Source organism: Scyliorhinus torazame, chromosome 24, assembly GCF_047496885.1.
Source record: "Scyliorhinus torazame isolate Kashiwa2021f chromosome 24, sScyTor2.1, whole genome shotgun sequence".
Taxonomy (NCBI): Eukaryota; Metazoa; Chordata; class Chondrichthyes; order Carcharhiniformes; family Scyliorhinidae; genus Scyliorhinus; species Scyliorhinus torazame.
In genome coordinates, this window is record NC_092730.1 from 7818505 (window position 1) to 7831904 (window position 13400).

A 13400-nucleotide genomic window follows, 5' to 3' on the forward strand; every position below is an offset into this window, starting at 1 on the left:
CGTCCCCACCAGTACTGTATCCCAGTGTTATACAGTGACAGACCCGTCCCCACCATTACTGTACCCCAGTGTTACACAGCGACAGACCCGTCCCCACCAGTACTGTACCCCAGTGTTATACAGTGACAGGCCCATCCCCACCAGTACTGTACCCCAGTGTTATACAGTGACAGACCCATCCCCACCAGTACTGTACCCCAGTGTTATACAGTGACAGACCCGTCCCCACCAGTACTGTACCCCAGTGTTATACAGTGACAGACCCGTCCCCACCAGTACTGTACCCCAGTGTTATACAGTGACAGACCCGTCCCCACCAGTACTGTACCCCAGTGTTATACAGTGACAGACCCGTCCCCACCAATACTGTACCCCAGTGTTATACAGTCACAGACCCGTCCCCACCATTACTGTACCCCAGTGTTATACAGTGACAGACCCATCCCCACCAGTACTGTACCCCAGTGTTATACAGTGACAGACCCGTCCCCACCAGTACTGTACCCCAGTGTTATACAGTGACAGACCCATCCCCACCTGTACTGTACCCCAGTGTTATACAGTGACTGAACCATACCCACCAGTACTGTACCCCAGTGTTATACAGTGACAGACCCATCCCCACCTGTACTGTACCCCAGTGTTATACAGTGACTGACCCATCCCCACCAGGACTGTACCCCAGTGTTATACAGTGACAGACCCATCCCCACCAGTACTGTACCCCAGTGTTATACAGTGACAGACCCGTCCCCACCAGTACTGTACCCCAGTGTTATACAGTGACAGACCCGTCCCCACCAGTACTGTACCCCAGTGTTATACAGTGACAGACCCGTCCCCACCAGTACTGTACCCCAGTGTTATACAATGACAGACCCGTCCCCACCAGTACTGTACCCCAGCGTTATACAGTGACAGACCCGTCCCCACCAGTACTGTACCCCAGTGTTATACAGTGACAGACCCGTCCCCACCAATACTGTACCCCAGTGTTATACAGTCACTGACCTGTCCCCACTAGTACTGTACCCCAGTGTTATACAGTGACAGACCCATCCCCACCAGTACTGTACCCCAGTGTTATACAGTGACAGACCCGTCCCCACCAGTACTGTACCCCAGTGTTATACAGTGACAGACCTGTCCCCACCATTACTGTACCCCAGTGTTATACAGTGACAGACCCATCCCCACCAGTACTGTACCCCAGTGTTATACAGTGACAGACCCGTCCCCACCAGTACTGTACCCCAGAGTTATACAGTGACAGACCCGTCCCCACCAGTACAGTACCCCAGTGTTTTACAGTGACAGACCCATCCCCACCTGTACTGTACCCCAGTGTTATACAGTGACTGACCCATCCCCACCAGTACTGTACCCCAGTGTTATACAGTTAAAGACCCGACCCCACCAGTACTGTACCCCAGTGTTATACAGTGACAGACCCGTCCCCACCAGTACTGTACCCCAGTGTTATACAGTGACAGACCCGACCCCACCAGTACTGTACCCCAGTGTTATACAGTGACAGGCCCGTCCCCACCAGTGCTGTACCCCAGTGTTATACAGTGACAGACCCATCCCCACCAGTACTGTACCCCAGTGTTATACAGTGACAGACCCGTCCTCACCAGTACTGTACCCCAGTGTTACACAGTGACAGACCCGTCCCCACCAGTACTGTACCCCAGTGTTAAACAGTGACAGACCCATCCCCACCAGTACTGTACCCCAGTGTTAAACAGTGACAGACCCATCCCCACCAGTACTGTACCCCAGTGTTATACAGTGACAGACCCATCCCCACCAGTACTGTACCCCTGTGTTAAACAGTGACAGACCCATCCCCACCAGTACTGTACCCCAGTGTTACACAGTGACAGACCCGTTCCCACCAGTACTGTACCCCAGTGTTAAACAGTGACAGACCCATCCCCACCAGTACTGTACCCCAGTGTTAAACAGTGACAGACCCATCCCCACCAGTACTGTACCCCAGTGTTATACAGTGACAGACCCATCCCCACCAGTACTGTACCCCTGTGTTAAACAGTGACAGACCCATCCCCACCAGTACTGTACCCCAGTGTTACACAGTGACAGACCCGTTCCCACCAGTACTGTACCCCAGTGTTACACAGTGACAGACCCGTCCCCACCAGTACTGTACCCCAGTGTTAAACAGTGACAGACCCATCCCCACCAGTACTGTACCCCAGTGTTACACAGTGACAGACCCGTTCCCACCAGTACTGTACCCCAGTGTTAAACAGTGACAGACCCATCCCCACCAGTACTGTACCCCAGTGTTATACAGTGACAGACCCGTCCCCACCAGTACTGTACCCCAGTGTTATACAGTTACAGACCCGTCCCCACCAGTACTGTACCCCAGTGTTATACAGTGACAGACCCGTCCCCACCAGTACTGTACCCCAGTGTTACACAGTGACAGACCCATCCCCACCAGTACTGTATCCCAGTGTTATACAGTGACAGACCCGTCCCCACCAGTACTGTACCCCAGTGTTACACAGTGACAGACCCATCCCCACCAGTACTGTATCCCAGTGTTATACAGTGACAGACCCCTCCCCACCAGTACTGTACCCCAGTGTTATACAGTGACAGACCCATCCCCACCATTGCTGTACCCCAGTGTTATACAGTGACAGACCCGTCCCCACCAGTACTGGAGCCCAGTGTTATACAGTGACAGACCCATCCTCCCAGTACTGTACCCCAGTGTTAAACAGTGACAGACCCATCCCCACCAGTACTGTACCCCAGTGTTATACAGTGACAGACCCGTCCCCACCAGTACTGTACCCCAGTGTTATACAGTGACAGGCCAGTCCCCACCAGTACTGTACCCCAGTGTTATACAGTGACAGACCCATCCCCACCAGTACTGTACCCCAGTGTTATACAGTGACAGACCCGTCCCCACCAGTACTGTACCCCAGTGTTATACAGTGACAGGCCCGTCCCCACCAGTACTGTACCCCAGTGTTACACAGTGACCGAGCCATCCCCACCAGTACTGTACCCCAGTGTTACACAGTGACAGACCCGTCCCCACCAGTACTGTACCCCAGTGTTATACAGTGACAGACCCGTCCCCACCAGTACCGTACCGCAGTGTTATACAGAGACAGACCAGCCCCCACCAGTACTGTACCCCAGTGTTATACAGTGACAGACCCGTCCCCACCAGTACTGTACCCCAGTGTTACACAGTGACAGACCCGTCCCCACCAGTACTGTACCCCAGTGTTATACAGAGACAGACCCGTCCCCACCAGTACTGTACCCCAGTTTTATACAGTGACAGACCCGTCCCCACCAGTACTGTACCCCAGTGTTATACAGCGACAGACCCATCCCCACCAGTACTGTACCCCAGTGTTAAACAGTGACAGACCCATCCCCACCAGTACTGTACCCCAGTGTTATACAGTGACAGACCCGTCCCCACCAGTACTGTACCCCAGTGTTATACAGTTACAGACCCGTCCCCACCAGTACTGTACCCCAGTGTTATACAGTGACAGACCCGTCCCCACCAGTACTGTACCCCAGTGTTACACAGTGACAGACCCATCCCCACCAGTACTGTATCCCAGTGTTATACAGTGACAGACCCGTCCCCACCAGTACTGTACCCCAGTGTTACACAGTGACAGACCCATCCCCACCAGTACTGTATCCCAGTGTTATACAGTGACAGACCCGTCCCCACCAGTACTGTACCCCAGTGTTATACAGTGACAGACCCATCCCCACCATTGCTGTACCCCAGTGTTATACAGTGACAGACCCGTCCCCACCAGTACTGGAGCCCAGTGTTATACAGTGACAGACCCATCCTCCCAGTACTGTACCCCAGTGTTAAACAGTGACAGACCCATCCCCACCAGTACTGTACCCCAGTGTTATACAGTGACAGACCCGTCCCCACCAGTACTGTACCCCAGTGTTATACAGTGACAGGCCAGTCCCCACCAGTACTGTACCCCAGTGTTATACAGTGACAGACCCATCCCCACCAGTACTGTACCCCAGTGTTATACAGTGACAGACCCGTCCCCACCAGTACTGTACCCCAGTGTTATACAGTGACAGGCCCGTCCCCACCAGTACTGTACCCCAGTGTTACACAGTGACCGAGCCATCCCCACCAGTACTGTACCCCAGTGTTACACAGTGACAGACCCGTCCCCACCAGTACTGTACCCCAGTGTTATACAGTGACAGACCCGTCCCCACCAGTCCCGTACCGCAGTGTTATACAGAGACAGACCAGCCCCCACCAGTACTGTACCCCAGTGTTATACAGTGACAGACCCGTCCCCACCAGTACTGTACCCCAGTGTTACACAGTGACAGACCCGTCCCCACCAGTACTGTACCCCAGTGTTATACAGAGACAGACCCGTCCCCACCAGTACTGTACCCCAGTTTTATACAGTGACAGACCCGTCCCCACCAGTACTGTACCCCAGTGTTATACAGCGACAGACCCATCCCCACCAGTACTGTACCCCAGTGTTATACAGCGACAGACCCATCCCCACCAGTACGGTACCCCAGTTTTATACAGTGACAGACCCATCCCCACCAGTACTGTACCCCAGTTTTATACAGTGACAGACCCGTCCCCACCAGTACTGTATCCCAGTGTTATACAGTGACAGACCCGTCCCCACCAGTATTGTACCCCAGTGTTATACAGTGACAGACCCGTCCCCACCAGTACTGTACCCCAGTGTTACACAGTGACAGACCCGTTCCCACCAGTACTGTACCCCAGTGTTAAACAGTGACAGACCCATCCCCACCAGTACTGTACCCCAGTGTTAAACAGTGACAGACCCATCCCCACCAGTACTGTACCCCAGTGTTATACAGTGACAGACCCATCCCCACCAGTACTGTACCCCTGTGTTAAACAGTGACAGACCCATCCCCACCAGTACTGTACCCCAGTGTTACACAGTGACAGACCCGTTCCCACCAGTACTGTACCCCAGTGTTACACAGTGACAGACCCGTCCCCACCAGTACTGTACCCCAGTGTTAAACAGTGACAGACCCATCCCCACCAGTACTGTACCCCAGTGTTACACAGTGACAGACCCGTTCCCACCAGTACTGTACCCCAGTGTTAAACAGTGACAGACCCATCCCCACCAGTACTGTACCCCAGTGTTATACAGTGACAGACCCGTCCCCACCAGTACTGTACCCCAGTGTTATACAGTTACAGACCCGTCCCCACCAGTACTGTACCCCAGTGTTATACAGTGACAGACCCGTCCCCACCAGTACTGTACCCCAGTGTTACACAGTGACAGACCCATCCCCACCAGTACTGTATCCCAGTGTTATACAGTGACAGACCCGTCCCCACCAGTACTGTACCCCAGTGTTACACAGTGACAGACCCATCCCCACCAGTACTGTATCCCAGTGTTATACAGTGACAGACCCGTCCCCACCAGTACTGTACCCCAGTGTTATACAGTGACAGACCCATCCCCACCATTGCTGTACCCCAGTGTTATACAGTGACAGACCCGTCCCCACCAGTACTGGAGCCCAGTGTTATACAGTGACAGACCCATCCTCCCAGTACTGTACCCCAGTGTTATACAGTGACAGACCCGTCCCCACCAGTACTGTACCCCAGTGTTATACAGTGACAGGCCAGTCCCCACCAGTACTGTACCCCAGTGTTATACAGTGACAGACCCATCCCCACCAGTACTGTACCCCAGTGTTATACAGTGACAGACCCGTCCCCACCAGTACTGTACCCCAGTGTTATACAGTGACAGGCCCGTCCCCACCAGTACTGTACCCCAGTGTTACACAGTGACCGAGCCATCCCCACCAGTACTGTACCCCAGTGTTACACAGTGACAGACCCGTCCCCACCAGTACTGTACCCCAGTGTTATACAGTGACAGACCCGTCCCCACCAGTACCGTACCGCAGTGTTATACAGAGACAGACCCGCCCCCACCAGTACTGTACCCCAGTGTTATACAGTGACAGACCCGTCCCCACCAGTACTGTACCCCAGTGTTACACAGTGACAGACCCGTCCCCACCAGTACTGTACCCCAGTGTTATACAGAGACAGACCCGTCCCCACCAGTACTGTACCCCAGTTTTATACAGTGACAGACCCGTCCCCACCAGTACTGTACCCCAGTGTTATACAGCGACAGACCCATCCCCACCAGTACTGTACCCCAGTGTTATACAGCGACAGAGCCATCCCCACCAGTACGGTACCCCAGTTTTATACAGTGACAGACCCATCCCCACCAGTACTGTACCCCAGTTTTATACAGTGACAGACCCGTCCCCACCAGTACTGTATCCCAGTGTTATACAGTGACAGACCCGTCCCCACCAGTATTGTACCCCAGTGTTATACAGTGACAGACCCGTCCCCACCAGTACTGTACCCCAGTGTTATACAGTGACAGACCCGCCCCCACCAGCACTGTACCCCAGTGTCATACAGTGGCAGACCCGTCCCCACCAGTACTGTACCCCCGTGCTATACAGTGACAGACCCGTCCCCACCAGTACTGTACCCCAGTGTCATACAGTGACAGACCCGTCCCCACCAGTACTGTGCCCCAGTGTTATACAGTGACAGACCCGTCCCCACCAGTACTGTACCCCTGTGTTACACAGTGACAGACCCGTCCCCACCAGTACTGTACCCCAGTGTTATACAGTGACAGACCCCTCCCCACCATTACTGTACCCCAGTGTTATACAGTGACAGATCCGTCCCCACCAGTACTGTACCCCAGTGTTACACAGTGACAGACCCGTCCCCACCAGTACTGTACCCCAGTGTTATACAGCGACAGACCCGTCCCCACCAGTACTGTACCCCAGTGTTATGCAGTGACAGACCCATCCCCACCAGTACTGTACCCCAGTGTTATAGTGACAGACCCGTCCGCACCAGTACTGTACCCCAGTGTTATACAGCGACAGACCCGTCCCCACCAGTACTGTACCCCAGTGTTACACAGTGACAGACCCGTCCCCACCAGTGCTGTACCCCAGTGTTATACAGTGACAGACCCGTCCCCACCAGTACTGTACCCCAGTGTTATACAGTGACAGACCCGTCCCCACCAGTACTGTACCCCAGTGTTATACAGTGACAGACCCGTCCCCACCAGTACTGTACCCCAGTGTTATACAGCGACAGACCCATCCCCACCAGTACTGTACCCCAGTGTTATTCAGTGACAGACCCGTCCCCACCAGTACTGTACCCCAGTGTTACACAGTGACAGACCCGTCCCCACCAGTACTGTACCCCAGTGTTATACAGCGCCAGACCCATCCCCACCAGTACTGTACCCCAGTGTTATACAGTGACAGGCCCGTCCCCACCAGTACTGTACCCCAGTGTTACACAGTGACAGGCCCGTCCCCACCAGTACTGTACCCCAGTGTTATACAGCGACAGACCCATCCCCACCAGTACTGTACCCCAGTGTTATTAAGTGACAGGCCCGTCCCCACCAGTACTGTACCCCAGTGTTATACAGTGACAGACCCGTCCCCACCAGTACCGTACCGCAGTGTTATACAGAGACAGACCCGCCCCCACCAGTACTGTACCCCAGTGTTATACAGTGACAGACCCGTCCCCACCAGTACTGTACCCCAGTGTTACACAGTGACAGACCCGTCCCCACCAGTACTGTACCCCAGTGTTATACAGAGACAGACCCGTCCCCACCAGTACTGTACCCCAGTTTTATACAGTGACAGACCCGTCCCCACCAGTACTGTACCCCAGTGTTATACAGCGACAGACCCATCCCCACCAGTACTGTACCCCAGTGTTATACAGCGACAGACCCATCCCCACCAGTACGGTACCCCAGTTTTATACAGTGACAGACCCATCCCCACCAGTACTGTACCCCAGTTTTATACAGTGACAGACCCGTCCCCACCAGTACTGTATCCCAGTGTTATACAGTGACAGACCCGTCCCCACCAGTATTGTACCCCAGTGTTATACAGTGACAGACCCGTCCCCACCAGTACTGTACCCCAGTGTTATACAGTGACAGACCCGCCCCCACCAGCACTGTACCCCAGTGTCATACAGTGGCAGACCCGTCCCCACCAGTACTGTACCCCCGTGCTATACAGTGACAGACCCGTCCCCACCAGTACTGTACCCCAGTGTCATACAGTGACAGACCCGTCCCCACCAGTACTGTGCCCCAGTGTTATACAGTGACAGACCCGTCCCCACCAGTACTGTACCCCTGTGTTACACTGACAGACCCGTCCCCACCAGTACTGTACCCCAGTGTTATACAGTGACAGACCCCTCCCCACCATTACTGTACCCCAGTGTTATACAGTGACAGATCCGTCCCCACCAGTACTGTACCCCAGTGTTACACAGTGACAGACCCGTCCCCACCAGTACTGTACCCCAGTGTTATACAGCGACAGACCCGTCCCCACCAGTACTGTACCCCAGTGTTATGCAGTGACAGACCCATCCCCACCAGTACTGTACCCCAGTGTTATAGTGACAGACCCGTCCGCACCAGTACTGTACCCCAGTGTTATACAGCGACAGACCCGTCCCCACCAGTACTGTACCCCAGTGTTACACAGTGACAGACCCGTCCCCACCAGTGCTGTACCCCAGTGTTATACAGTGACAGACCCGTCCCCACCAGTACTGTACCCCAGTGTTATACAGTGACAGACCCGTCCCCACCAGTACTGTACCCCAGTGTTATACAGTGACAGACCCGTCCCCACCAGTACTGTACCCCAGTGTTATACAGCGACAGACCCATCCCCACCAGTACTGTACCCCAGTGTTATTCAGTGACAGACCCGTCCCCACCAGTACTGTACCCCAGTGTTACACAGTGACAGACCCGTCCCCACCAGTACTGTACCCCAGTGTTATACAGCGCCAGACCCATCCCCACCAGTACTGTACCCCAGTGTTATACAGTGACAGGCCCGTCCCCACCAGTACTGTACCCCAGTGTTACACAGTGACAGGCCCGTCCCCACCAGTACTGTACCCCAGTGTTATACAGCGACAGACCCATCCCCACCAGTACTGTACCCCAGTGTTATACAGTGACAGGCCCGTCCCCACCAGTACTGTACCCCAGTGTTATACAGTGACAGGCCCGTCCCCACCAGTACTGTACCCCAGTGTTATACAGTGACAGGCCAGTCCCCACCAGTACTGTACCCCAGTGTTACACAGCGACAGACCCGTCCCCACCAGTACTGTACCCCAGTGTTACACAGTGACAGACCCATCCCCACCAGTACTGTACCCCAGTGTTACACAGTGACAGACCAGTCCCCAGTAGTTCTGTATTTCCGTGGTATCAGCTCAAAATGCTGACTCCTTAGAATTCCCCCATTTGGAAGGACAGTAAGATTGAGTAATTTGGAACGCAGGAATTGTGACGTGAGTATTCCAGCGTGTTGGAATTGTTTGTGTTGCTGTCGGCAGGGCTGACGTTCCCTCTGAATGGCCTGCCTCCTGGGTCTATGATGGTCTTGTGTGAGTGGCACGCTGTGTGCTTGTTCATGGTTAGAATGTGCACTGTAAAGATTGCAATCCTTCCCCCTCCTGCATTTATCACATAGAGAGTTTATTTTGAGCAGCAGAGTTTGCGATTGGCCAAGAATTGGAATTGGTGCCACTGTGGTGAAAAGCTGTCTTCAAATCCTCACCTTTCCCATCAACCTCCTCCTCCCCTGGGTGGCACAGTGGTTAGCACTGCTGCCTCACGGCGCCGAGGTCCCAGGTTCGATCCTGGCTCTGGGTCACTGTCCGTGTGGAGTTTGCACGTTCTCCCCGTATCTGCGTGGGTTTCACCCCCACAACCCAAAGATGTGCAGGGTAGGGGGATTGGCCACGATAAATTGCCCCTTAATTGGAAATAAATACGAATTGGGCACTCTAAATTTATTGAAACAAAGGAGAGACAAACCCATCAATCCTCTGCTTCCTGCCCATTTTCCTCGTTCTGATCGTCACCTGCCTTCCTCTCCTCTCCCGCTGTCTCCTTCCCTCCCCTCCCGCTATCTCCTTCCTCTCCTCCCTCTCCTATCTCCTTCCTCTCCTCCCTCTCCCGCTATCTCCTCCCTCTCCCGCTATCTCCTTCCCCTCCTCCCTCTCCTGCTATCTCCTTCCCTCCTCCCTCTCCCGCTATCTCCCTTCCTCTCCTCCCTCTCCCGCTATCTCCTTCCTCTCCTCCCTCTCCCGCTATCTCCTTCCTCTCCTCCCTCTCCCGCTATCTCCTTCCTCTCCTCCCTCTCCCGCTATCTCCTTCCCCGCCTCCCTCTCCCGCTCTCTCTCCCTCTCCCGCTCTCTCTTCCTCTCCCGCTATCTCCTTCCCCTCCTCCCACTCCCACTATCTCCTTCCTCTTCTCCCTCTCCCGCTATCTCCTCCCTCTCCCCGCTATCTGCTTCCCCTCCTCCCTCTCCTGCTATCTCCTTCCCTGCCTCCCTCTCCCGCTATCTCATTCCTCTCCTCCCTCTCCCGCTATTTCCTCCCTCTCCCGCTATCTCCTCCCTCTCCCGCTATCTCCTCCCTCTCCCGCTATCTCCTCCCTCTCCCGCTATCTCCTCCCTCTCCCGCTATCTCCTCCCTCTCCCGCTATCTCCTCCCCTCCTTCCCCTCCTCTCCTCCTCCCTCTCCTCCCTCTCCTTCCTCTCCTTCCTCTCCTTCCTCTCCTTCCTCTCCTTCCTCTCCTCCTCTCCGCTATATCTGCTTCCTCTCCTCCCTCTCCTGCTATCTCCTTCCTCTCCTCTCCCTCTCCTGCTATCTCCTCCCTCTCCTGCTATCTCCTCCCTCTCCCGCTATCTCATTCCTCTCCTCCCTCTCCCGCTATCTCATTCCTCTCCTCCCTCTCCCGCTATCTCCTTCCTCTCCCACTATCTCCTCCCTCTCCCGCTATCTCATTCCTCTCCTCCCTCTCCCGCTATCTCATTCCTCTCCTCCCTCTCCCGCTATCTCCTTCCTCTCCCACTATCTCCTCCCTCTCCCGCTATCTCATTCCTCTCCTCCCTCTCCCGCTATATCTGCTTCCTCTCCTCCCTCTCCTGCTATCTCCTTCCTCTCCTCCCTCTCCCGCTATCTCATTCCTCTCCTCCCTCTCCCGCTATCTCCTTCCTCTTCTCTACCGCTATCTTACCCCTGCCCACGTTCTCCTGCCATGGCCCCCCCAGCCCAAGTTCTCCGCCCCCTGCTCATGTTTCTCTCTCTTCCCCCCCCCCCCCCCCCCCCCCCCCCCGCCCATGTGGTTGGTGTGAGTGTTCTGTTTGATCTGTTTGATTTATGCTCGTGTGAAGAGCTTGAGGACATGTGGAGCCTGGCTGGAGTCCAGCTTGTTGTGTGGGGAGTTTGCCTTTGTTTGGCTGGCGTCGCCTTCTAACTCCGGCCATTTTGTGTCTTCCACAGAACGCACACAAGGTGCCTCCCCCTGGCTGATAGCAATGCAGAGGTACGGTCCTCCGCCTTCTTATCCCAACCTCAAAATTCCTGGCTTAAACTCACCCATCCCGGAGGTAAGTCCACCATGGGAAGCTTGTTGACGGACATGTGCGTGCCGAGTGAGAAATGGGGGGTTAGTGGGTAGCAAGTCTGCATCATCACAGTTTGCAGCGCTGTGCAGCCAATGGCCTTCAGGCATTGAGGGGTTTGGATCGAATAAATAAGGAGAGTGTTGGTTTGGGCGCCTGTCTGCGTTGGGATGTGTCACGTCCGCGTTGACGTGTAAAGTCGGACGTGTAATGTCCGCGTTGGGCGCGTGTCGCGTCCCCGTTGGGGGCCGTGTCGCGTCCCCGTTGGGGGCCGTGTCGCGTCCCCGTTGGGGGCCGTGTCGCGTCCCCGTTGGGGGCCGTGTCGCGTCCCCGTTGGGGGCCGTGTCGCGTCCCCGTTGGGGGCCGTGTCGCGTCCCCGTTGGGGGCCGTGTCGCGTCCCCGTTGGGGGCCGTGTCGCGTCCCCGTTGGGGGCCGTGTCGCGTCCCCGTTGGGGGCCGTGTCGCGTCCCCGTTGGGGGCCGTGTCGCGTCCCCGTTGGGGGCCGTGTCGCGTCCCCGTTGGGGGCCGTGTCGCGTCCCCGTTGGGGGCGTGTCGCGTCGCCGTTGGGGGCGTGTCGCGTCCCCGTTGGGGGCCGTGTCGCGTCCCCGTTGGGGGCCGTGTCGCGTCCCCGTTGGGGGCCGTGTCGCGTCGCCGTTGGGGGCGTGTCGCGTCGCCGTTGGGGGCCGTGTCGCGTCCCCGTTGGGGGCGTGTCGCGTCCCCGTTGGGGGCGTGTCGCGTCCCCGTTGGGGGCGTGTCGCGTCCCCGTTGGGGGGCCGTGTCGCGTCCCCGTTGGGGGCCGTGTCGCGTCGCCGTTGGGGGCGTGTCGCGTCCCCGTTGGGGGCCGTGTCGCGTCCCCGTTGGGGGCGTGTCGCGTCCCCGTTGGGGGCGTGTCGCGTCCCCGTTGGGGGGCGTGTCGCGTCCCCGTTGGGGGCCGTGTCGCGTCCCCGTTGGGGGCCGTGTCGCGTCCCCGTTGGGGGCGTGTCGCGTCCCCGTTGGGGGCGTGTCGCGTCCCCGTTGGGGGCCGTGTCGCGTCCCCGTTGGGGGCCGTGTCGCGTCCCCGTTGGGGGCCGTGTCGCGTCCCCCGTTGGGGGCCGTGTCGCGTCGCCGTTGGGGGCCGTGTCGCGTCGCCGTTGGGGGCCGTGTCGCGTCGCCGTTGGGGGCCGTGTCGCGTCCCCGTTGGGGGCCGTGTCGCGTCCCCGTTGGGGGCGTGTCGCGTCCCCGTTGGGGGCCGTGTCGCGTCCCCGTTGGGGGCCGTGTCGCGTCGCCGTTGGGGGCCGTGTCGCGTCGCCGTTGGGGGCCGTGTCGCGTCCGCGTTGGGGGCCGTGTCGCGTCGCGTTGGGGGCCGTGTCGCGTCCGCGTTGGGGGCCGTGTCGCGTCCCCGTTGGGGGCCGTGTCGCGTCCCCGTTGGGGGCCGTGTCGCGTCCCCGTTGGGGGCCGTGTCGCGTCCCCGTTGGGGGCCGTGTCGCGTCCCCGTTGGTGGCGTGTCGCGTCCCCGTTGGTGGCGTGTCGCGTCCCCGTTGGGGGCCGTGTCGCGTCCCCGTTGGGGGGCCGTGCCGCGTCCCCGTTGGGGGCCGTGTCGCGTCGCCGTTGGGGGCCGTGTCGCGTCGCCGTTGGGGCGTGTCGCGTCCGCGTTGGGGCCGTGTCGCGTCCGCGTTGGGGCCGTGTCGCGCCCGCGTTGGGGCCGTGTCGCGCCCGCGTTGGGGGCGTGTCGCGCCCGCGTTGGGGGCGTGTCGCGCCCCGCGTTGGGGGCGTGTCGC

At 57.5% G+C, this 13400-nt stretch overlaps 1 protein-coding gene across 1 annotated transcript in view; it reads left to right on the forward strand.

Annotated features, from left to right (window-relative positions):
• Window positions 1–11629, forward strand: part of sf3b2 (splicing factor 3b, subunit 2) — a 73895-nt gene extending 62266 nt beyond the window's left edge. The window contains exon 14 of the mRNA XM_072489326.1: window positions 11523–11629. Within this exon, the coding sequence (XP_072345427.1) occupies window positions 11523–11552 (30 nt within the window). The 3' untranslated portion in view covers window positions 11553–11629. The remainder of the gene's footprint in view (window positions 1–11522) is intronic.
• Window positions 11630–13400: the final 1771 nt, after the last annotated feature.